The 26,987-nt window shown below is 46.8% G+C and overlaps 1 protein-coding gene across 1 annotated transcript in view; it reads right to left on the bottom strand.

Moving 5' to 3' along the window:
• The window catches only part of ELMO1 (engulfment and cell motility 1), a 395,692-nt gene that overhangs the window by 168,849 nt on the left and 199,856 nt on the right, over nt 1–26,987 (bottom strand). The window contains exons 14-15 of the mRNA XM_048510558.1: nt 23,598–23,702; nt 1,393–1,501 (exon numbers count right to left, since the gene is read on the bottom strand). Coding sequence (XP_048366515.1) covers nt 1,393–1,501; nt 23,598–23,702 — 214 coding nt within the window. The remainder of the gene's footprint in view (nt 1–1,392; nt 1,502–23,597; nt 23,703–26,987) is intronic.

Genomic DNA, 26,987 nt, shown 5'->3' with positions numbered 1-26,987 from the left:
CAAAGAGGTGGGTGTGAATGGGAAGTTCTCACAATGGAGAGATGTAGGGAGTTGTGCCCCCCAAGGATCCGTTTTGGGACCAGTGCTCTTTAACCTATTCATAAATGACCTGGAAGTATTAGGGTGGAGTATGCGTGGTGGCAGCAAGATTTGCAGATGATGCTGCACCAAATTATGTAGGGTGGTGAGAACCACAAAGGGATTGCCGAAGAGCTCCAAGCGGACCTTGATAAGAGTTAGGTGAGTGGGCTAAGAATTGGCAGCAATGCAGTTCAAAGGTCGCCAAAATGCAAAGTGATGCACATAGGGGCAAAAAATCCAAACTTCTACATACATGCTATAGGGGTCCAGTGCTATCAGTCACAGACCAGGAAAAGGGATTTGGGCGTCTTAGTTGATAGTTCCGTAGAGATGTCCCAAGCTGAATGCATGGCAGCTGTGAAAAAAGGCAAGAGCTCTATGCTGGGGGGATTATTAGGAAAGGAGTTGATAATAAAACTGCAAGGATTGTCATGCCCTTATATAAAAGCTGTGGTGCAACCAACGCGGAGAGTACTATTGTGTTCAGTTCTGGTAAAGCTACATCTCAAAAAGGATATTGAAGAGATAGAAAAAGTGCAGAGAAGGGCAATGAGGATGATTGAAGGATTGGAGCACCTTCCTTACGAGGAGAAGCTGCAGAGTTTGGGACTCTTTAGTTTGGAGAGGAGACATCTGAGGGGGGATATGATTGAAGTCTATAAAATTATTCATGGGGTAGAAAATGTTGACAGGGAGAAATTTTTCTCTCTTTCTCACAATACTAGAACCAGGGGGCATTCATTGAAAATGCTGGGGGGAAGAATTAGGACTAATAAAAGGAAACACTTCTTCACGCAACGTGTGATTGGTGTTTGGAATATGCTGCCACAGGAGGCGGTGATGGCCACTAACCTGGATAGCTTTAAAAAGGGCTTGGACAGATTTATGGAGGAGAAGTCAATCTATGGCTACCAATCTTGATCCTCCTTGATGTCAGATTGCAAATGACTTAGCAGACTAGGTGCTCAGGGGGAGCAGCAGCAGCAGAAGGCCATTGCTTTCACATCCTGCATGTGAGCTCCCAAAGGCACCTGGTGGGCCACTGCGAGTATCAGAGTGCTGGACTAGATGGATAGTCTGATTCAGCAGACTAGTTCTTATGTTCTTATGTTCTTATTGTACTATTGTTATGGTTGTTTTATTGTTTTGTTGTTCGCCGCCCTGAGCCCTACAGGGGAGGGTGGGATATAAATTGAAATATAAGTCAGTCAGTCAGTCAGTCAGTCAGTCAGTCAGTCAGTCAATCAAAAGACCTCGTATCACCATAAGAATAAGTGCTTATTTAGGAAAAAAAACACAGATTAGACTTACGTAACTCTCCTACTTTCAGGATTTCACACAACAGTTTAGTCAACTCAATACTACTTCGACCAAAGGGGCACTCGTGCTTGTCTTCTCGGCTGCTGTTTTCCAAGACAATCTGAAAGGGAACACAGTGCTGAAGTTTAGAAAGTGTGCGTCCTTATCTGTTCATGAAGGGTCACATAAAATTAACTTATTATTTATTTAAAACATTTATTAGCCACCTTTCTTCCTTGCGGGGCTCAAGGCAGCTTACAATACAAATAGAACATTACAAATAACAATTACAACAACTGTTAAAAGCCACAATTTAAAAAATATTCAGTGAATCCCAAATAAAACTGCCTTCAACTGCCTCCTGAAGACTGACAGTGAGGTGGGCGAGCTTTTTTCAGGATAAACACGAGGCCACTTAAAAGAAGATCCTATCTTTTATGAGGCAAATTAAACATGACCTTTGGAAAAGAAACAAATATGTCTGTTTCTAGTGCACTGAAAAACTAAGGAAATATTGATTTTTGCTCTATTATTGCAAAGGCTTTCAAATATCTTTCCTGTGGGCAACCCTCAACCACAAAGGGGACCCTTCTGTATCTGTCATTCAGCATTTCAGCTGAACTTACTATAATGTGGATACTCCAAGACATAGTGCCAGCTTATACCGGCTGGCTACAACTCAACAGAAATTACACTGAAGAAGGCTAACAGTGGCCCTTTCCCCACTTACCTTTGTCCGAGGGTTGCTGCGCGCAATTCCCAGCGCGCGGCATCCCTGGCGTGTCCCCGGGCGTCCCCACGACCCCGCGCTCTGCACGGGGTCATCAAAAGGCGCCCTTTGCAAGAGCGCCAGGGATGCCTCGCGCTGAGGGGGCGCGACAGCGGCAGCGTCGGGGCGGCTGTGCTGTCGCCGCCCCTCTCGTGGGGAGTGCAGGGGGACCCCATGCTACTCTCCTCAAGTAGCGCGGGGCTTAAGGTAAGTGGGGAAAGGCCCAGTAATTGCTGTCTACTTTCAGATGAAGTCTATGTTATAAGTATGATACGTGCCCAAATCCATAAATACAATGGTACCAGAAGGTATCTGAAATGCAGACCCTATTAACAGATAAAAATCCTGTGTGATACAAAGCAAAGATCCTGGATGTGTCCCGGTTTCGTACAAGCTTCAGGACTAGTGGAACATAAATTCCATACGTCAACTTGAAGGGCGTTTTGCAGCAGCCAGAATTTTCAGAGCAGATGGCAGTCCCTGATGGTTGCAAATCACTGCCGTTCATACAAACTATTGTATATTTTGGAAGCACAGACACATGGAATTTATGTTCCACTAGCCTTGAAGCTTGCAGGAGATTGGTGCACATCCAGGTTCCAGAAGCTGGCATTCGCAGTCCCCTTTATCCCCCATAGAGAACCTCCCTCCCATTTTCCCAAGAGTTTGTGAAAAACAATCTTTGGAGCTAAGGCGCCCCAAGGTCGGCGGCAGATAGCAAGAGAAAGCCACCTGGCTTCCTACCCTCCGAGATAATGGCTGTAACACAGTTCCCAAGGAACAAGAGTACAAGGGGAAGCCTAGTTGTCTACAAAGCATGTGAAGCCATAAAATAAAGATCAAGGAAAGAATGCACAGATGGCAGTGGACACATATAGCAGGCTGGTGACATATATCTTTTTAGCAGCAGCAATTTTTTATTTTAAGCAGTTGCACAGTTCCGGGAATGTATCTCAATCACCTAGGTAGCATCCCCCTGACAATAAATTAACATACACTTTTAGAAATGAGTGGCATGATGTTACCACATTTACACGTTCTCATCCCAGCCAATAACATGGCACAGGTCTGGGGAAACATCCACTGTGTGGTAATGTCATGTGATGCACTTTCAGCTCGGGAGGGTTACGTTTGTTGGCAAATCTATAATTGATATTCTAGGCTTTACAGCAATGAGCGAGCAGAGAATTTGTGCATCAATATGAGTTACAGTTAAGAAAATAAAATTACGCCTAGAAAATCATTTATAAAGCTTTTCCACTAAGTCCTGTATTTTGCGATAAGCATTAACAACCAGTCCTCCGAATGAGGTCAGAGTAGGGAAAGAAGCCCAGTTCTCAAGGAACTGGTGCTTGGCCAAAAGATCAAAACATTTCAAGCGCAGAGAATTTTTTGTGCTTCACATCAAAGAATACTTTAAAAGCACTGTCAATTTTCTTGATGAACAGGCATTTAAATATTGCCCTTTGTGGGATTTCCTTCTGCCAACTTCACTTTCTATTTATATGCCTTACATACAAATAGCCTGGTTTTATTTTCATTGGCGTCGAAAAAGCTCAAAGTTCTGCTACTTTTTGCTAGGGTCTCAAAGAGATTTGGGCAATACAGATTTGAAGGGTGAAAGATTAGACCCACAGACAGGCAGATGGAAAGAAACCCAGAAAGTGTTCAGAAAGAAGTGGCCAACCCCAACATTGGGGTGGATTCTGGATGTAGGGGGCTAATGGGACCCCTTGGAATAGTAATTACAACATACAGATTGTAGAGTGCTCAAAAACTGACAGATGAACAATATAGTTGTCAGGGAGAAACATTTTACAAAAGGAAGTGAAGACACAAAAGATTACGCGTGAGACAACTAGAGAGAACTTCTAGGCTTCATGGGTAACAAAACATTTACTGCTACTTCCTCAAAAATGACTTTCTATCTCTCAGCTCATGACTGTTCCCCCCCCCCCCCCGGCCCCCGTCTGTGGTTGTATAGGGAAGAATGTAGTAGGAGAAATCTCCACAGTGATTAGCAAAGGAGCCGTCCAAACATGTTTGGCATATGAAAGGGGTAAGGGCTAAATAGCCAGCCATCAAGAAAGGTCACACAAAGAGGGTGTGAATATTTTCATCTTTGAAACCAATAAATCATTCTCAATCAAAGAGGGTTTATCCAATTCAGGTTCATGTAAACAGGGGTGTACCGCGCAGGGGGACATATGGGGGCAAATGTCCCCGGGTGGCACCCATTTAGTCACGTGGGGGTGGAAAATTGCCCCCCACATCCCTTCTCTTTTCCCTCGGGTCCCATGTGGCCAGCGCTCTCCAGGGAAGGAAGGGCCTGCCCCTCTGCAGATAGCATGCCGGGCCAGCTACCCCGAGGACATCGCTAGACCAACATCGCCGCTCCCCATCTGTGTGCCTTCTGAGTGGTGGCCCCGCTGGGGGGCAGAGCAAGTCGGGAAGGTGGGTCCCACAGGCTCCTGGCCTTTGCCGGCCTCCAGCCTCTCTCCTTCGCTTCGATACTTCTATTATTCCCCTCAATAAATTTTGTTTCTTCTTCTACTGCATCCAGATTCCCAGTGCTCCTTCCAAGCTTGTAGGGGCACTTTGCCATTTGCTAAAAACCCTTTAGTGCTACAGTGTGGGACACTGACTCTAGACAGGTCTAGAACCTAAGCCAGCAGCTCTTTGGAGTGGAAGTCAGAGGAGAGAAAGCTGCCTTCCTTATGTCCAGACAACTGGATTGTGGATTTGGGCTCATAGCAACATATATCTAAAGAACATGCAGCTTCTGATCGCTCATTACAGTATTTTCCAACAATATTTATGCACTGACGGTGCAAGGACATCATAAAAGGGCAGGAAACCAAAGAAAACTAAAGAATCATCAACAGCAACAATGAAAATGTGGTAGGTTGAACAGTTAACGGTATTGGTGTACACTAAACTGTCCTACGGGACTTTGCTTCTTCCTCTTGCTGCAGGCCACTGAGCTCCCCAAATTTTTGTTCTTGGAGATCAGTGGACCTGCAGGGGCATCAGAGGGATGGCAAATGGGATGAGGATATCAGTGAAAATGACTGGCCCTTCTTCCACAAGCGGAAATGGTGTCCCATTGAAGAAACTGCGTGGCGGCATACAAACTAATGACGACCCGCAGAATCAAATGCAACGAACACTGTCATATTGGGTCCATCCTTCTCAGTCCTCCAGATTAACTGCCAACTTTGATAAATCAACAGTTGGTTTCCTAAAGCATTTCCTAAAGCACTTCCCCCACCCCAAGGATTTAAATTACACCTAATTGTGAAACGTTATGTGTAGGTAACCTAAGAAACGCTTCAGCAATTTCTGTTTTTACATTTCTGCCGATTCCCTTCAGGAACGTGGTCCATATTGCGTGAGTCACCCCTTCTGCCTCTGAATATTCTGCAGCAGACAACTAACAGTTCTCAAGTATTACGGAGAGAATAAAAAAGATCCGCCTGGAAAAAGCAACTGCGGTAGATAACATAAATTGAGTGGAGATCTCCATTAACCACCCGCGTTCTCTGCTTAAGAAAAATTAATCCTGTCGTAAGAGAAGATTCTCTTTCAAAAGGAAATTTAGCTTTTGCTCATAAGTGTAGGCAATAGAATTAGTGAAGAGGCAAACTAAAATTAAAGGACAGGGAAGGAGCCGCCGGACTCGGCAACATCGCAACTCCCGCAACGGCATCTGCAGGCTCTCACACTAACCCAATACATTAAGATTTCATGACCGGATAAAATATTTAATGGTGACAGCATATCTGCATGTGTCGTAAGGCAAGGTTGCAACAATCAATAAGATGGTCTCAGAAGGGGCAACACAGCCAATTAAATGGGACTCTGTGTAATCAATATGCAAAGCAGCCTGAAGTTCTGAAAGCCCCTCTAGCGCGCGCATGTACACACACACACACACACACACACACACAAACCAGAACAGCAAAATACATGGGCATCATCATCTTGGGTAGCAAGGAAAAGGCTATACTGGCTACCTCTAGAAGCAAAAAGCTTGACGTTTATGATAAAACACACAGAAAGACATCAGTAAAACCAGGGAAAGGCATCACTATTGAGTTTAGTGATGACAATCTAAAGCATTAAGAAGCATATTATGTACTAGAATGTGGCAATATTTCATCCTCGGTTGCAAAGTGTTACAGATGATCATGACTTTGCTCATATTTCCGTTGCACTCTCTGAAAAAGGAGATTAACCAGGGCTGGTGTCGGCATGCCCCGCAGAAGGGCAGATGCCAGAGCCCACAGCTTTTGGGCAGTTCCATTGTTGCCAAACCCTCTATCTCACACCCACCTGCTCACTTGCCAGCGTTCTCCCCCCCCCCCCTCATGGTTGCCTGTGCTGCCCTGGGAAATGTGCGTACATGGGGGACCACAATAATAGGGGCACTCCCAGCCACATGTAAAGCCCAGAACCATCAGGAAAACATCAAGTGGACTGCATCACATAGGTCAGAAGATACCGAGCTAGGCAGGACAATGGCCTAGCCTTTGCTCTGCGAAACTGGTAAACTATACCAGAGTTGGTTGTTGTGGGTTTTCCGGGCTGTGTGGCCATGGTCTGGTAGATCTTGTTCCTAATGTTTGACCTGCATCTGTGCAGGTGAAACGTTAGGAACACGATCTACCAGACCACAGCCACACAGCCCAGAAAACACACAACAACCAGTTGAATCCGGCCGTGAAAGCCTTCAACAATACATTATACCAGAGTTCTTTGGACTTTAAAAAAAAAAAGGGAAAAGGAATACTCTAGATATTTCCCGCTTGACAGCCTACCATATTTACAAGGATGCAGCTTCCCCAAACCACAGTTATCATATTGAAAAGATATTATTTTATTTATTTACAAAAATTATACCCTACTTTTGTGCCCTTGTTAGGGCCACCAAAGTGGTTACCAGATTAAAAACATACGTAACAAAGACATGCCTTAAAACCAAACCAAAATACACCATGAAAACAATTAAAACCAAAGATAAATAATGGTAGAAAAACATAACAGCAGCAATTAAAAACAGGGAAGGAAGAAAAGATCACTGGGAGGAGGAGGAGCAGGAGCAGGAGCAGGAGGAGAAAAAGAAGAAGAAAAATTTATACTCAGCCTGTAAGGAGTGTCAAGGTGGTTTACAAACTCCTTTCCCTTCCTCTCCCCACAATAGACTACTTCTGAGGTAGGTGGGGCAAGAGAATTCCGAAGAACTGTGAGTAGCCCAAGGTCACCCAGCGGGCTTCGTGTGCAGGAGTGGGGAAACAAATCTATTCACCAGATAGAAATCTGCCGCTCATGTGGAAAAGAGAGGAATCAAATCCGGTTCTCCAGATTAGAGTTCACCTGCTCTTAACCACTACACCATGCTGGTTCCCCAGATGAAACATAAAATTCTTCACCCACTGGCTGAAGACATCAACAGAACGAGGACAAATGAACCTTCCTGAGGATAGCACTCCATAATTCTGGTGGCATGTCCAAAAACGTCCTCTCAGACACCACCATCTTTCTATCCTAAACAAACCTGTGCTTTATCCTAGTTGCCATTTTCTTCTATACTTTTATTTAATTTTTTTTTTAAATTTGAAACCAATCTGGAGGAGCCTGAAAATGGCTATTGTGGGTTTTCTGGGCTGTGTGGCTGTGGTTCGGTAGGTTTTGCAAAAACTATCAAACCCCAGCCACACAGCCCAGAAAACCCACAACAACCAGTTGATTCAGATTGAAAGCTTTTGACAATACATAGCCTAAAATGATTACTCAGACTTCGGTGATATCCTCACTGGCAATTAATCCTGGGATAATCACCCAATATATCCAGGTTTCCTCGTGATCTCCTCACAGCCGAACCACGGAACACAGATCAGTCCTGTTTCTGGCGCCCCCCCCCCCTCGCTTATCATGGGATTTTCCTGGACCTGCTTGTATATGCACCTTTTTTGGAAAAAGCACTCCAATGGGCGCTAATAGCAGATAGGGGCTACACATTTGAGGGTCCATAACTTTGGCCCCCATGAACCAAACTTTAGCAAACCTGGATGGTATCATCAGGAGAGTCTCCTACTGATACCCCCCAGGTTTTGTGAAGTTTGGCCCAGGGGGTCCAAAGGGGGTCCCACAGAGGGTGCCCCATCCCCCATTGTTTCCAATGGGAGCTAATAGGTAGAATAATAAGAAGAAGAGTTTGGATTTATATCCCCCTTTCTCTCCTGTAGGAGACTCAAAGGGGCTTACAATCTCCTTTCCCTTCCCCCCTCACAACAAACACCCTGTGAGGTAGGTGGGGCTGAGAGAGCTCCAAGAAGCTGTGACTAGCCCAAGGTCACCCAGCTGGCGTGTGTGGGAGTGTACAGGCTAATCTGAATTCCCCAGATAAGCCTCCACAGCTCAGGTGGTAGAGCTGGGAATCAAACCCAGTTCCTCCAGATTAGATACATGAGCTCTTAACCTCCTACGCCACTGCGTAGGAGATGGGGGCTACACATTTGAGGGTCCACAACTTTAGCCTCATGAACCAAACTTCACCAAACCTGGGTGGTATCATCAGGAGGGTCTCTTAAAGATACTCTGACATTTTGGTGCTGCTAGCTGAACAATTGCACCCCTAACAGCAGGCACCCCCCCCCCCCACAAGGGGCAGGCCTAGATGTCTTCAGTAGAAACATGCTGCAGTAAGGATGTTGGAACCTGGATGAAAAGGTGCCAATTCTTTTGAAACTTGGTTGTATCTAGATTAATTTTTCAGTGGGGATTTGGCCTACATGAACCAAATTTGTTTCTGTTCCAGGTATTTCCATCCTCTCCATCGGCAGTCTCCCACTGCTTTGTTAATTAACGCACCTCATGTTACCGAACGTTATTGCTTCAGAAGCGAGCACTGCTGTTTTAATATTTTTCCTGTCCTAGTTAAGGAGCATATCAGAAAACTGTGGAGTAGCAAAACAAACTGAACAAGGCTGGGAAGAATGGTGACAGCCCAGCTGGCCTAAACGTAAAAGAAAAAGTAGAGTTTGGATCCAAGCTCATAGCAGGGATGCCACCTTCAGGTAGGAAAACTCCTGGAGATTTGGGGGTAGTCTATGGAGGGATCTCTGTAGGGTAGAATAACATAGAATCCACCTGTCGTGGGCTCCCCAGCAGCCAGTAAGGAATCCTCAGTTGAGGAATACTGGCGTGATGATCTGGCTCCATCAGAGTCTCAGCTGGCTGAATCCCCAAAGCCCCAGTTGATTGAGTCCTGTGAGCAGCCAGCGGTCACGCAGGTAGAGGACAGAGTTGGCCCAAGCAAGAGGACAGGGCAGATAGTCCAGCTGGCTCAGCTGGTTCTGTGAGCCAGCTCAGACAGGAGGGCCACCAGGCACCGCATGCTAAAAGATGCAGTGCCCGTTTGGAGGCCCAGAGATGCAGAAGGGATGGCTGCAAGTCAGCCCAGGACTCAGACTAAGCAAGAATGCAGGCAGTTGTGAACAGCAAGCGTGGCAGGGGCAACTTTGTGAAACAGCCTGTTAGTTTCTGTAGCGCCTGCTCTCGGACTGAAGATTTGGCTTCGTGGACCCGGACCGGATGGATTGATTTGTTTTGCTCAATGGATACCCCTTGCTCTAGGACTGCTTACACATTCTACACATACCATTAGCTCTCTATCCCTACCCAAACCCCACAATTATACCATTTCCCCCCCCCCCAGCTCTGCATAATGTTTTTGTGCAATTCCCCACCTTCTGGATTTTGCCCTTTCTCATAGTGAGTGCATTTCCCAAACCTGCTTTGGTAGATCTTTCTAGGAAGATTGTACTAAAAGTATGTTTGGTCACAGTGTGGATGCATGCAGAGAGCCAGTGTGGGGCAGTTGTTTAGGGCAGGTGGACTCTAATCTGAGAATTGGACTGCTTTCCCCAGAAGTGAAAGTAAGCTTTCTGTATTCTTTGGCTGTTCTCAGCAAACAACTGTAACCAGAGACTCCTGTGTGCTCAGCCAATCACGATACCACCCTCCAAAGCCGCCATTTTCTCCAGGGGAACTGATCTATGTTGTCTGGAGATCAGTTGAATTCTTGGAGATGTTTGTAATTGAAACCTGGGGGTTTCAATTATTTAAAAAAAGGGAAGAGTGCTTGAGGCTAAGTATGATCCGCACCCAAGACGTACCATACCCAATAGGGCCATAACTATGTGATTCTACGAAGAGAATCAACTTCAGAAAATCTTTACTGATGATCATTTAACTACCTTTTTTTTCTTAAATAACAGAAATCATCTTTTTATAGCATATGTGCTTTACACAAAAATAGACAAAAGTAAACAGAAGACAATGTTCTCAATGAAACATCCTACTTCATTACCCTGTGTGAAGATTGTGAGAGCTTATGCTACAAGAGAGGGAGCTTAAAAGAGGTCTAAAAAATTGACCCTGCAGAAATTTAGATTCTCTTTATGAACATTTGTCAAACTTGAAGAAGATTTGAAATGTTACATCAATCCCAAAGTGGCGTGTTTGACTACGCTTTATGGATGTTTCATTGAGAACATTGTCTTCTGTTTACTTTTGTCTGTATGCTATAAAAAGGTGATTTCTGTTATTTAAGAAAAAAAATGGTAGTTACATTATCATCGGTAAAAGATTGTCTGAAGTTGATTCTCTTCATAAAACTCCGGGACATGTTAAGTGTGGGCGTATTTCGAAAATGCGTAAAGGTACGTCTTAGTGCTGAATCTATCATACTCTACCACCCGGGGGTCAGCAAACCAGGATGCAACAAAATTCGAAGCACTCAACTTTCATCATTTCAGTCCGGTGGCCCAACTTGCTTGGCACTATCCATTTGCCGAGAAGCAGCTCTTTAAATTGTTTAGGAACGGTTCTGCCACCTCTCCAGGGGATATTCCTGGCAGCTCAGACACACAAGATCCCTTCTAATTGGAGATGCTGGGACTGAATGTGGAACGCACGAGCGCGACGTGACACATCGCGATCGATCGCAAACTAAGACTGTGCCTAACAAGAAAAATGGCCTCCAAGACAACCTTCTTCGCATTAGCTAATACAGTGACTAAGTTTCAATCCGAAGGGGCCGTGTGCACTTCTTGCACACCATCCAACTGTTCCCATTGAACGGGGACTGCTCTGATGATTTTCCCCTCTCCTTTTCCACAGATGAATAACTGCCTCGAGAAAGCTGCTCATTTAAGATTTTATTTATACAAGAGAGGGAGGGAAGAGGTGGTGGTCTGGCCATCCAGTGGGAACCATATTACATTTCACCCAGTCCAGCAGCTGCAGCAGAATCTGCTGAGGATCACCTCGCTGTCCTCCTCTCTGCTCTAGACTTTTCAGCCTGTTCCAATCATAGGAGGAAGACTAGGGTGGAGGTGGATAAAGGCGACAGCATGGACGGATTGCAAGGAAGAAGAAGAGTTTGGATTTATACCCCACCTTCCTCTCCTGTAAGGAGACTCAAGGTGGCTTACGAGCTCCTTCCCCTTCCTCTCCCCACAACAGACACCTTGTGAGGTAGGTGGGGCTGAGAGAGCTCAGAAGAACTGTGCCTAGCCCAAGGTCACCCAGCAGGAATGTAGGAGTGCAGAAACACATCTGGTTCACCAGGTAAGCCTCCGCCACTCAGGTGGAGGAGTGGGAAATCAAACCCTGTTAGAATCCACCTGCTCTTAACCTCTACGCCATGCTGGAAGAGCAGGTTGTGGACCTCCTCTGCCCTGACAACCTCCTTTGCTTGGACCACTAAGCCCTTTTCCCCCTCAGTCAGCAACACTTGTATACTCTGGGGCTGGCTGAGGTGCTGGTTAAAAATCTGACCCACACTGCGTGAGCCTGAGATGCTGGCTCCTGTGGTCGCCATGAGTTGGGTACGATTTGATGGCACACAGTTATTTATTGTTGCCTTGGGAACCCTGAAGATGACAGAGAATGATTTCCCCACGGACGGTGATCCCCTCATACGGCATAGTTAATCCCATTTTACAGACGGATATCACTGAGGTTTTGGAACCCTTGGCAGTGTTCCGTTCACGTGGATGCCTCGGACAAAGCGCTTGGGGCAGCCCTGTTGCAGAGAAATAAAGATGATAGGCTGGTTCCGTGTGCTTATTTATCAAAGAAATTCTCCGGTGCTGAACTCAACTGGACTGTGGGGGATAAAGAGACTGCGGCCATTAAAGTAGCACTCTCCACTTGGCGCCACTGGCTGGAGGGGGCTAAACACCCCTTTCAAGTTTGAACCAGTCGGATCCACCAAGAACTTGGCCCGCCCTCTCCACCCCCCCTCAAGAATTGTCCAGCGAAGCCTTAACCGTTTGGGCCGATTTCTCTTGAACTCGATTTCGGTTGGGTCACGGTGTTTTTTGGGAAAAACCAATAAACTGGCTGATCGCACGGCTCTCGCGCCTACCGGGAGAGGGTGGAGCCAGCTTACGGGACGATTCAGCGCACGATGTTCCATCTCCCCTCCCAATTAGGGCTGGCTGAGAAACATCCACCCCGATCTCAGACATCCCACTCCCTCCTTCTCCGCCCACATTCCCGCAGCCTGGTCTCTCCTTTCCCTACGGGAACTTGAGCGAGGGCGGGGTGGCGAGCCCTCCAGTGCGGAGGAAGGCTGACTCCCAATTACGTTTGGAGGCCAATGGCGTTTGGCGGCGGGGGGATTGTTGGCCAGGCGTGCCTCCCCCCCCCCTCCCGCCAAAAACGCAGGTTCTCGAGGACGCCTGCCATGATGCCCGCTTCGGCTGGACATTTTGGCTTTTCTAAAACTCTGCATTTGGCCCGCCCGTCCAAATTCTGCAAGTGGCCCAGCGATGCGTCAAGGACATTGAGACATATATTAAAAGGTTGCTCTGTTTGTGCAGAAGCCAAGACCGTTCGGGGAAAGCCCCATGGTCTGTTGAAACCCCTCCCGGTGGCCTCCACGCCCCTGGGAAGTCATCTCCATGGATTTTATTACCAGATTTGCCAGAAAGTCATGGCAACCGCGGTCTTGTGGGTGAGTGGTGAGACTTATTTTTCTAAACAAGCCCATTTTATTCCAGCTATTAGCTTCCATCCCCTCCGCTCCTAAGTTAGCTCGTCTGTTCATTCAGCATGTTTACCGTCTGCACTCCGCCCCCGTTAAGGTAGTCTCCGACCGCGGCCCCCAATTCATTTCAAAGTTCTGGAAAGCTTTTCTAGGGTTGTTAGGGGCCACCCGGTGATTGCCGCCCTACCGCGTTCAAAGTGGCGGTGAGTCGAGGAGAGAGCGAACAGAACCCTAGAGCAGTATTTCACGTTGTTACACCAACTACCACCAAGACAATTGGTGCGAGCTCATTCCGTTTCAGAATGCGCCTATAACAATCGCGGTTCATAGCAGATGCGAAAAAAAACCCCTTCGAAATTGTGTCTGGTTGCTCCTTCCCACCGTTGCGCAACTACCTGCGGAAGCATTGGATCCTCAGAGTTTCAACAATGGATTTCATCTCCGGCCGAGGGGTGGAAAGCGGTCCAGACTGGCTTACAGCAGGCTAGAGGCTCCCAAAAGCGGCCAGCGGATAAGCACCGCTCGGATTTCCCTCGCGTGTGGGCGCCTGGGTGTATTTGTCTACCAAAAATCTCAGAGGCGTGCATAAATTTTTTAAACTAGGCAAAAGATTCGTGGGACCTTTTCAGATTACTAAAGTGATTAATGATGTCACTGCCCGATTGGATTTGCCTAACTCTCTTAGTAACATTCATCCTGTCTTCCATTCCAGTTTACTCAAGGAGGCTCCCGTTTCCGATGCCTGGCACGACCCGCCGGAGAGACCCCCACCGACTATTATTGATGGCCACAAGCATTCTGAAATTAGCGCCATCCTGGACTCTAAGCTTTAATGGCAGCTTACAATATTTAGTCTCTTGGGTGGGGTATTCCTCTGGGTATAATCAATGGGTTTATTCTGAAAATATTGACGCCCCCGCCCTTATTTCTGCTTTCCACCGCGCCTTTCCGCACAAACCTGGGGGGGAGGGGTCTTCTTTAAGGGAGGCAGAGTGTAAAGGATTCAATGGTGTTGATGAGAGGGGCAGCCGCCTGGCCTTGACTACATTCCACAGCCTGGGCGATGGGCCAGCTTCTCCGGCGGAGACCTTATCTCTGCGAGGGAGATGAGACCTCCGTTCCCATGGGAATCCGGGAGGGGGGATGGGATGGACAGAGTTATAACCTGTGTTTCTGGCGGGAGATCTTATTCCTGCCACTGCGTGTACTTGAGCTTTCTAAGATGTCTGAATAAACGGTCTTTTACACCAAAGAGCCTTTTATTTCTGCTTCTATGGAATTCCTTACAGGTGTAATGGTTCAGAGCAGGTGGATTCTAATCTGGAGAACTGGGTTTGATTCCCCACTCCTCCACCTGAGTGGCTGAGGCTTACCTGGTGAACCAGATGTGTTTCTGCACTCTGACATTCCTGCTGGGTGACCTTGGGCTAGTCACAGTTCTTTGGAACTCTTTCAGCCCCACCTACCTCACAAGGTGTCTGTTGTGGCGAGAGGAAGGGAAAGGAGCTTGTAAGCCACTTTGAGTGTCCTTACAGTAGAGAAAGGTGAGGTATAAATCCAAACTCCTCCTCCTCCTCCTCCTCTTCTTCCTCTTCCTCTTCTTCTTCTTCTTCTTCTTCTTCTTCTTCTTCTGGCTAGGGATGAGCAAAGGTTGTTTGCTGCTGCCTTCCTCGGCATATCAACCCCAGCCTTCTTGGGTGGTTTCCCATTCAAGTACTAGCGGACCATGCTTAGCCTCCAAGCTCTGATAAGAGCTTGCTAGTCAGGGCTATAAAATGGGGAAAATAACATCTCTATAAATATTTACACCCAGCTTACTGCACATTTTTATGTTTATAAAATGGGAAGGGAGCAGGAGAAACATCAAGGCCGACACTAAATAGTTCTCCAGCACGGATAACCTGAGTGGCTTTGGGCTAGTCGTATTGCTATTCCTGGACGCTCTTCGGCTGTAAACCGAGACAATGGTCTTCTAAGAGGCATAACTATGTAACCATGCATTTTGTGCCTTGTGGACTTGGCATGCAATACTTCTTCCCGTCATCGGCAGATACAGACTCAACAGATATTCATGCTTTTGCCTTTGGCTTATAGAACAGCAGCAGCAGCCTGGATTGTGCCGGGCCTGCCCCCTAATGAACAATTCTCTGACATGCCTTTCCCCTCGTAAAGCTGCTGAAGTCCAACTTTTAATCCAACCCATTGCTCATACACAGGAACGTCTCTGTTTTTAACCTTGAAATGCTGAAGGGCACAGAGAGAATGCTGTTTTTGCAAGCCGTGTAGGAGTTTGGAAAGGCCCATTTTCCCTTACCCCAGGGTACCTACTTCTCCCTGGGTATTTCTACAGAGATTTTCCTAGTCTTAAAGAATCTCTCTTGCCGAAGGACTGTCACTTCAGCATTATTTCCCCATGTCACTGATAAATACCCCTCAGGATTTACACTTCTCTAACTATTGTGGGAACTCACACACTTGAGAAGAAGGGGTCTACAGGCTCCCCTTCAGCTTTAAGTCCTACAGATCCACGTGACTGAATTTAGGCATAGTCTGGGTGCAAAGATCGGACTAACAGAATTCAAATGATGGAGAAGGTTAGTAAAATAACCAACACACGCAGTGGCGTAGGAGCAGCAGTGGTGTAGGAGGTTAAGAGCTCGTGTATCTAACCTGGAGGAACCGGGTTTGATTCCCAGCTCTGCCACCTGAGCTGTGGAGGCTTATCTGGGAAATTCAGATTAGCCTATACACTCCCACACACACCAGCTGGGTGACCTTGGGCTAGTCTCAGCTTTTCAGAGCTCTCTCAGCCCCACCTACCTCACAGGGTGTTTGTTGTGAGGGGGGAAGGGCAAGGAGATTGTAAGCCCCTTTGAGTCTCCTACAGGAGAGAAAGGGGGATATAAATCCAAACTCTTCTTCTTCTTCTAAATCTATTTATATGGCCAACTGAGTCAATGATAAAACTGAAAACTGATAAAACCCCAAAACCTCTGTACACAATTTTTGTGCCTACCTTATAAGACAGTCATACTATGGGTAGGCGACTGAAAACTGCTGCATTCAGAAATCATCTATCGCCTCAGTTTTCTTACTTGAGGCTCCTCCCTTTCGTTCAGCCACATGTACAAGATTCATAGCCTCATCCAGAGGGTGGGAATTTGCCTGTGGGAACGGCACCCAACTGCTCTGCCAGATTTGCCCTCCTTAGGCACTTTCCTCAGTGGAAGGGTGATCTCACCAGCATGTGGTGGCTACGCCCCCCTCCCCCCCAGTGCTGAATATTGTGCCAATGTCCCAGCGTCCCTGCTGCCAGCGTAGCGAGGGAAGGCAAGGGGCATGGTCAGGGGAGAAGCTGATGTTAGTTGGTTCCCTCCTAGCCTTTGGAAGTGATACACAGCTTTGGGGGGTGATGGCTGGGCATGGCACCACAGCTGGGCACCTGGCTCAGGGATAGGGCTGTTCAAGTACAGGAAAAGAGATTCCACTGAAACATTAGGAAGAACATCCTGATGGTAAGGGCTGTTCAACAGGGAAACAGGCTGCCTCGGAAAGTGGTAGAATCTCCGGCCGTTTCCGCACGGGCGGAATATGGCAGCCTGGGGACGGCAAAAAAGGCCGACCCCAGACCACCGATGCAGCACAGCGAGGCGCCAGCTGCGTCGCAGCCCGGCAGCTGCCCTCAGCCCAGCCCGACCGCCGCGAAGCCGGCGTTTCCCCAGAACGCTCGGAAGCGCTCTTGTTGGGGAAACACCGCCTCGAAGCTGCTGCCGGGCGAGGCGGCAGTGGCTTCGAAGATCTCCCTCCTCACTCCCGGTACTTACCTTGTCCCGGGCCTCCGGTAGCATGGCCCGTACGGCCCAGCCATTACCTGGGACCACGCCCCCCCTGCCCTCGCCACTGGAGCAGGCGGCGCAGGAACCAGGGGGCGTGTCCCCAGGCCTTACCGGCAACCAAACTTCGGAGGACGCTATCTGGCGAGGCGAGCCCGGCTCCATGGTGCAGAGCTGCCACCACATCTTTCTAAAACCACACCCGTCCGTCGCGGAACGGTCTTAGCGTCAAATCCCGATGCGGCATCCAAGAGCGCCCGACCCGGCCCGTTTCGCGATACGTAGATGTGAACGGCCTCCGTCTTTGGGTGCTTTTAAACAGAGGCTGAATGGCCATCTGTCAAGGGTGCTTTGATTGTGTATTGCTGAATGGCAGGGGATTGGGCTTGATGGCCCTTGTGGTCTCTTCCATCTCTATGATTCTAGGTGACAAAATAGCACCCTTGGCTTAATCATTGGGACACGGTTTAAGACTGGGACAGAACAGATCTAAGATCTTCAGAGATTTCACAATCTTTTGCCAAGCTCTTCCCCCTTGTGGGCCATTCCATCCTTTCCTATTCAAAGCAAAGAGAGAGAATCTAGCTGTGGGTTCCCAAATCTCTCTCTCCTAGGCATGGCCCTCTGGCCCAGATAAAAGCTGTTTGTCTTCCTCCTGCCAATGCCGTCTATATATCCACGGCCCTGAAATTGCCCTGTGTCTGTGTATCTTTCCCACTGCTACCTGCTAATCTGTAGAACGGCCCTTTCAGCACATCAAAAGTGAAGACACAATTACTGTAACTTTGACAAGAATCCTGGAGTGCAGGGCATTTCTCCACAAACAGTGTTATTGATAACATTAATAATAATGATGATAATGATAATAATGATGATGATGATGATGATGATGATGATGATGATGATGATGATGATGATCATCATCATCATCATCATCATCATCATCATCATCATCAGGCCTACTGTCCTTTTGGTAGAAGCTTCAGTCAGCAGGAGGCGGCCTGTCTGTTTCTGCCTATATGAACTAAGAGTGAAAAACTCACTCACACCTTTCCTATCCTGAATGCAATGCCCATGGGTGTCGTGCCATATGCCAGTGTGTTTCCTGATGCCCATTTGTTTCCTGAAACCTGGGGATAAAATCCAAAGGGTTTTGAACACAAAAAGGGTCACCTCCTGTCAACTGACTAACAAAAGTGTCAGTTTGTTCCAGATGTGCACCCAGAGCTCAGTTCCAGACAGAGGTGTGTTTTCCTTTAAACATCTTTGGCCTTAGCAAGCTTTCCCTGTGGCCAAGCGACAAGCAAACCCTCCCCTCCCTTTGCAGACTAGAAGCAAATAGTATCTGTCATGCCCCCACAGAGGCTTTTGTTATTTCCCCATTAAGCTCCAGTTTCCCCATAGTTAGCCAGGTTTTAGTTCATTGTTAAGTCTTCTGAGGGAGGGTATTTTAGTTAGCCCCTGTCCCTTTAAGACAGTTCCCAATAGGTAGTTTTCCTTTTTTACCCAGCAATCCCCTGTTTTAGTTCTAGTCAGTCAGTCAGAGCAAGGTGCCAAGGGTAGCTGGAGACTGGAATATTCGTGATGTATATGGTGGTCCATGGCCTTTTATTCTACCAGACACACATTATAAGGAGCTTTAGGAATAACATGTGAAGGCTAGTAGGTGGAATAAAGCAGGTTGCCCAAGAATATCTTGGGTAGCTTAAATAAGGCTGTAAATTGTCACTTCTTAATTAATATGTTATTATATTTTTACTGCCAAGAGGCACCCATTTTATTTCCTGTCTCCGGCACCAACACATCTTGAGCTAAGTCTGGAAATGAATCCGAGAAAAAAGTTTATTATTCAAAGCTAGAACAACATGCGCGCCCGCACGCGCGCACACACACACACACACAGACGGAGGGCAGAAAAAGGACTGCAGGAGAAAGAAGAAAAAACAGATTTCGAGGAGCCGGAATGAAAATACATAGCAAAGACTTGATTGCACAACAGACGGAGAACACGGCAGCTTCTTAAGGAACGTTCTGAATGTGATACATTAGCAGGCAAGCAGCAAGTAGTTCCTTCTTTTCTACTTCCACTGTAAGAAAAACGAATTACAACCCGGGATGTATAGCCGCAGGTAATTTCATCTGTAGCTGCCTGTTTCTGACTAAGCACATCATGCTGCATTTAGCTCGAGAAATACTCATGCAATCTATCAAGCGACTCATTTTCGATGAAGCTAACATGAGTGGGCAGGCAGCTTTTTCTGGAGCTAGCGGAAGGATGTGTGGGCTGCCTTCCATACAACAAATGCAGGGGTTATGAAATATACAGCGCCCAACCCGACTGACTCAAACTAATTGTGTTTTCCGTGGTCTACACAGAACAGCTCTCATTTTTCAGCACCTTTGTGACTCCTGAAACAAAACTCCTCTTGAAGGATAAAAAGGCAAAGTGGCAACTGAATGAGAGTGCCTCTTAAAAAGCCTGTACTATAGAAACTGGGCGTTATTTGATGGCTGAAAGTGGTCAGACAGGTCAGACCAACACTCTTCTACCTATTTCCTGTACATCTGTCTTCTTAATGCTCTTCACAGGCCAGGCTACCATGAAAACGTCGCATGGCTGAAAGCCAAACATATGACGCTGAGTATCCCCTTGCTTTAAAAAGTGCATTTCCAAACCGGCCAAACCCTACTTCGTTCACAAGCTTGGCATTATTATGTGGATATGTAAACAAGAGCGCTACATCCTGGAGTTTAAGTCCTGTCATGCAGGTTTCAGATGACTTTCAGTCCCCCAGCTTGGGGTGTCATTGGGCACACTCCAGGTGTTGGTCAGCAGAGCAAGGTCAGGTGCAAGGCAAGGTCAACAATCTGGTCAAGCCAAAGAAGGGGAGGAACAGGGAGAGGGAGAGGGAGGGAGGGAGGGAGAGAGGGAGGGAGGGAGAGGGAGGGAGAGATAGGGGGGAGAGAGGAAGGGAGAGAGAGGGAGGGAGGGAGGGAGGGAGAGGGAGAGGGAGGGAGAGAGAGAGGGAGAGAGAGAGGGGGGTTCCAAAAGAGTAGCCATACAGTCCAAGGTCATGGGCTGGTCCAGAGTCAGGCAAAACAGGCAGGTTTGGATTGCAAGGGAGCGTGACCATGTGCCAAATGGACGTATTGCTTCTGCAGAGGCAGTGAACTCCCAGCTTCTGCTTTATGCCCCAGAGCCAGATATTTCAGGTGTGATCAGGATCATCATCTGAGCTGAGAGCTGACAGCTGTTGTCTGGCTATCGTCAGACTTTTTCTGTCTTGCACTTCTTCTCAAACACACCTGTACCTCCTTTCTAATGGTGGGGGAGAGTCTGGTGGACTGGGAACAGAGGCTGGTTCCGAGGGTCCAGGAGGGGTGAGGGGCACCAGATCACCAAGATCTGAGCTGCTTGTTTATTTTGACCTGTCAGTGTCAGTTTTGACTCTTTCAAGAGCAAGAGGGTCAGCATCTGGCAACAACAGGTCATTAGAGGCTTCCTCCTCTTCTCTCTTTGAGCCAGCAGCAGCTGTATCAGGGTCAAGGTCAGGGTAGGTCATGACAAGAAGAACGGAAGGACATAGCACCAACTTCTAGAATGATCACAAGAGCCCCCTTGATCCTTTGACCTGGAGATGCTGGAGACTGAAGTTGGGACCATATGCAAGCCAAGCACATGCTTAACCACTGAGCCACAGCTCCTCTTACTGTTAATCTAATTGTCAGGCACAGGGAGCCCAATTTCATTTGTTGCCATGGCACAAGGAATGCGGTGAAAGGAGGTGCTGTTTTTTCAATCTAAAACATCCCTAATGAGTCACTTTGTACCAGCAAGGAAGCACAGGAAGAAGAAGAAGAAGAAGAAGAAGAAGAAGAAGAAGAAGAAGAAGAAGAAGAAGAAGAAGAAGAAGAAGAAGAAGAAGAAGAAGAAGAAGAAGAAGAAGAAGAAGAAGAAGAAGAAGAGGAGGAGGAGGAGGAGGAGGAGGAGGAGGAGGAAGAAGAAGAAGAAGAAGAAGAAGAAGAGGAAGAGGAAGAGGAAGAGGAAGAAGAAAAAGAAGAAGAAGAAGAGGAAGAGGAAGAAGAGGAAGAGGAAGAAGAGGAAGAGGAAGAAGAGGAAGAGGAAGAAGTAGAAGAAGAAGTAGAAGATGACGACGACAGGTAGCTTACAAGCTCCTTTCCCATCCTCTCCCAGTTGGGTTCCAGTTCCCCGGGGCTATTTCAGATTGGGAAGTGCTGCGGGCCTGACAAAACCGGGTCTCAATGAATTGGAAAACAGAAGAATTGGGTGCTCTGATCATGGAACGACATTTGCCATAATGGATGTCAACTGGATTAAAATTTCAAATAAGCAATCGTAGGTGAACTAATGGGCAAAATGATAAGCGATCATAGGTGAACTAATGAGACAGCAACTATTATTATGAACGCCTAGGCTTGGAGAGGACCAAAGTCCTCCCTCTGCCATAGTGTTCATGGGGTGATCATGGGCCTCTCTTAGCCCAACATATCTTATAAAGTTATTGTGAGATGGGGGATAACCATATAAGCCACCCTGTGCTCCATGGAAGAAAATTCTTGCAAAAATTGAGACTGTGGGATAGGTGGATGAATACAGTGGTTTTCAAACATTTAAGGAAACGTGCTTTCCAAAGTATGATGCAACAGAAGCAAAATACACTCCGCAATCTGGCAATGAACAGAGATTGCCAAAAAAGTTGTGAAATCTGCAGTAAAGTATAATTAGTACACACTCCCACACCTGCAAGACTGTATGATATTCTTCTCCCTTGTTTCAAGAGAACTAGGACAACAAAGAACTGCAGTCAAGATCTCGCATGTGGACACATCACCTTAAAGCTACTGCCAAGTTAGCCACGATCCAGTGTGCAAAGACCTCATTCCAACAAACCCCCAGAGTTCTTAGAAGGTCCCCCCAGTCCCTCTTGATAGACATCTAAGATTTCCCAAAGAACCAGAGATGATGGAGCATGGTGACATTTCTGCTTTTGAAAACATCAAGCCCATATCCGGAAACTCTTTTTGGACTTGCTTGGGTTTAAAAGATGCCTGATAATTTCATAGGGAGCAGGCCCTGAAAAATAACACAGGCATGCATGCAAGTTGCACAATGCCAGCCTCTCCCAGTCTCGGGCAACAACTAACTCCCTCCAGTGCATTATTTTAGAGGAGTGACCAATGTATAACATGTGTGTTTGTGCCATCATATTACAGCTGACATATTGTGACCCCAGAGGGTTTTCAAGGCAAGGGGTATTCAGAGGTGGTTTGCCCTTGCCTGCCTCATGCAAGCTGATAGAGTTCTGAGAGAACTGTGCCTGGCCCAAGGTCACCCAGCAGGCTTCACATGGAGCAGAGGGGAACTGAACACAGTTCTCCAGGTTAGAATCTACTGCTCTTAATCACTATATCACACTGACTCTCTATGGGTTCTGCAACTTGCGGCTCTCCAGATGTTCATGGACTGGGGCTGATGGGAATTGTAGTCCATGAACATCTGAAGAGCTGCAGGTTCCATGATAATAAAAAATGTCTGAAAATAACCCAGTTGTCTTTTTTAAAAGGATGCCAACATATTTAACTCTGTGCCTGTCTCTACTCTCTAACTGTATGCCAATCTCTTGATATCTTATTTTACAATTCAATGTGATCCATGCTATCATGGCTTGTAATAACAAGCATTCAAACGAGCAGATCTGAAAGCCGTCATTGTTCTATTTACGAGCCCTTTTTTGTGTGGTCTGAAATGTCAAGATGGCCTTTTGCAAAAACTCAAAAACTCAGACCCGTTTGAATGCATCCTGTAGTTTAACGGACATTCCTTAAAACTCATTTCAACCATACTATCACATCGAGCATGCTTGCCTATTCCCTGGCTGGTGATTTCCTGCATCTCCGCTGAAATTTCTTTCTTTTTTTTCATTTGTTACAAGCATCAGATTCCTTCTGTATTTCCATGGAGAAATTTAGACAGATTGAGTGACCGCCTGCATCTCGCTACACAGCCATCTCCGTTCCTCGGGTTTCTGCATACGGCAGGAAAGTTTACAAAAAGTTACCCTGCCGTTATCTGCTCAAATGTCAGAACGAGCAGGCAAAGAAACAAAATATAGTTTCACTGCCACCTTTCAAAGAAGCTGTGTAGGCAAGGAGTGGGCAGGAAGCGAGAGAAGGAATGGAGAATGTGAATCAGCCTCCCTTTCTCTTCCTCCAGATCTAACAGGAATCAGTCACATCGGATTTCTTCCTCTTGGGAGTCGACGCACACAGAAAGGGTTTCAGGCTTTCAAGTCATCTGTCAAGGCAGCGTTTACATCCGCTCCCGAAAATAAATTCGGAGGGGTCACTGCGCAGAGTTTGTCAAGGCTTTCATGAGAACGCCACGATTTCCCTTGCCCTGCGGCTCTGCCTTTCAGCAACTATAGATGAAGTTTCGCAGCATCGGGAGACCCATCTGCTTGCCTGAGATGATAGATCCCCCAATAAGGTGAAAAAATGCCACTCAGGCTCTGCTTGCGCAAAGGGCCCTTACCCGTATGTAAGCGTCTTGGTGGTGCTTGGCGAAGTACAGCATGTTGTCGAGGGCCAGCATCCCCGGAGGAGTCTGCGTGAAATCCATGGCTGGGTTCACATGATTCTGCGGAAAGGCAACCAGAGGTGGAATGTTAGAAGCGTCCTCCCATAAATCATAGTCGCAGCAAAAAAAACGCGAGCACTTACAGGCTCCTCAAAAGTTGCTCCCACTTGGCCGCCAGTGTCTTCGGCTTCAAATTAATCATCAGGAAATGAGGCTGTCAAACAGAACACTGATTTTCACAAAAAGTTCTCTGCCTTGTAGGCACTCTAGATTTCAAAACGGATATGCCAGCAAACAGCAAGTTAAGCAACTCTTAGGAACTTCCTTGGAATATTCAGAAATGGAATTTTACCTTATTTCCGTGAGCTATGTAAAACGTGTGGATCCTACTGAACGCCAGCAGGGTGTTGAGCACAGAGTTTCATACTGTGGGACAGGCCAGACCACAGTGACTAACCTTGGATTATAAGGAGAGGCATATGTAGGGAAAGTAGCCTGGTGCAAAATCTATTTTCCCCCCCCCCCCCCCCCCCCCGCATACAGGTGGCTGCCCTCCCCCACCACGACCAGTGTATGGATTCAGTGTATGGACCCAAGGGGGAGGAAGAGGGGTGCAGGGGCGATTTTCCACCCCCCATGTGACTAAATGGCCACAGCCCGGGGACATTTGACCCCATATGCCCCCCAGGGCAGTACACCCCTGATTATAAGCTACCCCATACATCTGCTACCCGTTGCCCTTGTTCTTGTAACTACAGGTTGTGATGATTCTACACACATGCTAAAAGTTGAAGAATGATAAGGAAACAGGCTGCTGGCTGCACACAGAGCATCAGCAACCATCTCAAGAAAGGTGAAGGCCATGAAAAGGAAGGAAGGAAGGAAGGAAGGAAGGAAGGAAGGAAGGAAGGAAGGAAGGAAGGAAGGAAGGAAGGAAGGAAGGAAGGAAGGAAGGAAGGAAGGAAGGAAGGAAGGAGGGAGGAAGGAAAGGAAGGAAGGAAGGAAGGAAGGAAGGAAGGAAGGAAGGAAGGAAGGAAGGAAGGAAGGAAGGAAGGAAGGAAGGAAGGAAGGAAGGAAGGAAGGAAGGAAGGAAGGAAGGAAGGAAGAGAGATCAAGGAATTGATTCCTGGAGATATCCACAGAATCCGTTGAGGAACAGATTATCAGGCTGGGAAGAAAGTCTTTGGTAGCATAATCCAGAATCAAATTACTCTGAAGAAGCATCTGATTGGGGAATCAAATCAATTGTTCCATATTAGAGTCTGCCGCTCTTGACCACTACATCAAAAGATCCATCTACTGCTAAATGACTTGGTACGTTTGTTCGGGGAATGTTGCCTTCTTGTTTGAAGGAGCCAATTATTCGATTCCTTCTTTTGTAAAAAGGTCATCCCTGGTACTGAATGGCCCCCACTAACTTCCTCAGTTTGCAAGACCTGACTGAGCAAGGACATTTGGGAGGCCAGTGGTGCAGAGGGTCACCAGAAGCCTGAAACAACTTGACAGCACTCCAAGGTGCTTCCTTAATATTGAAGAATTAATATCAAAGAATCCCCTGCACATCCTTGTACATCTTGGCTTACAGCTCCACTAAGCAAACTCTGAAGCCTTCTTCTACCAAAGGCACTATTCTCCAACAAGAGGCTCTTCTATTGGTGGAAGAGGAAGTTAAAGGAAAACGGAAGGAAGTAACTTCCTCTGACCTGAGCCAGGATATCATTCAGTATAATGTGTAGGGGTGAGCCCCGCGAACCCAGCAGAGCCTCAGAGAGAGCGCAGGAATGCCTGTGCCATCTGTGCCCTCCTGGGCGCACACGCTCACCTGTCACAAGACCCCCATGAGTCATAGGTCATGAGATGCCTGACTCACTGTCACAAGATGTCCGGACAAAGGGACAAAGGGGTGCATACCCCCAGGTATGGATTAGGCCCGGACAGGAACGTTTCCTCTCTCACGTACGCAGCCCCATGAGTCATGTACTGTACAATATTCTACTGCTCTCCCGACCCCGCCTCTTGGAAAACCCTAATAAAAGGTACCAGGGACCAGACTACGGCAGATTAGCCAGATCCACGGATCAGGCTTCCTGCCACTGGCTTCTCTCCACCGGATGATATCGCTGCGTCTCGCCTCTTCCTCGCGACCCTCACGGGCCGACTTCAATAATGGATATATGTACTCCTTACTTTAAAAAGGTGGGGGGACTTGGGAAAACTTTTCAGCATGGGTGACCTTATCATAGTTATGAAATATCTAAGAAGTAGCCAGATAGCTTGGAAGGGGGATTCAATTTGATCTTGAACATATCCATTGCTGTGAACCTTAGTAGCATCCAAAGTGGCATACATGGACCCCCTGAGTCTGTGAATGGATCTCTAAACATATGCCCTGCAGGCCAAATCAGTGCAGCAAAGTTTGACTTGGTACCACGTTGTGTCCATAGTAGTAGAACAGAACCTCCTGTGTGCCAGGTGCTATATAAAAGCCAGAGCTGAAAGATCATAACTGATACCACACGGGAGTATTAAATCAAGTGAGTCTTGTGAAGAATTTGGGAGGGAAAACAAACCAGAAATGTGCTCTTGCCATCATGTTTTATGAAACTTCCTAGTTTATATGTTAAAATGTAACATTGTTCCAGACAGCAGCTTTCAACGGCTATTAAAAATAGCATATTTGGCTGCCTCTCCTTAAAGATGAGACCCAAGGGTACTGATCCATCTGAAATTCTTATCTTCCTTGACGCAAATTCCCATCAAGGGCTGTTTGTCAGCTTTTTAAATCCCCATTCTGCATTCTAATGCAGAGAGATTTCCTTGGCTTTTAAAAAAAATGTCATTGTATAAGACACAGGTGGGAGAGTCTTTCTTCTTTTTTTTAAAGCACATTTTCTGTGAAGCAGCTCCGTAACAACGGCAGATTTCTTATGCTACCTATTTATCCTTTGTGTGAATTCAGAATCTGATCTGTCTTATTTCAACTGGAAAAATTGTTTTAATGATGGCATGGAAAAAACACACCAAGTCTATCCAAATTACGCAGCTGCTGAACCTATAAGACATTAGCTACATTCTGGCAACAAAATCGTGTACCAGTAGGTAAATGAAAAATTGGTTATAGATCTGTCAACAATGTACAATTGGATAAGAATAAACACCTTGTTGAGTTGAACATAACATAAAACTAAGTGCTTACAGGCCAATAAATGATGAGTTTGGCCTCTTGTGCTTACAGAAAGGAGCCACCTCAGAAGAAAAGGAGGTTTTTTATACCCCACTTTCTCTGCCTCAAAGCAGCTTTACAACTGCATTCCCCCTTCCCACAACAGTCACCTTGTGAAGTAG

This window comes from Sphaerodactylus townsendi, linkage group LG11 (genome assembly GCF_021028975.2).
Source record: "Sphaerodactylus townsendi isolate TG3544 linkage group LG11, MPM_Stown_v2.3, whole genome shotgun sequence".
NCBI lineage: Eukaryota > Metazoa > Chordata > Lepidosauria > Squamata > Sphaerodactylidae > Sphaerodactylus > Sphaerodactylus townsendi.
The sequence above is the reverse complement of the archived record's forward strand: the minus strand, read 5'-3'. Positions and strand labels throughout refer to the sequence as shown.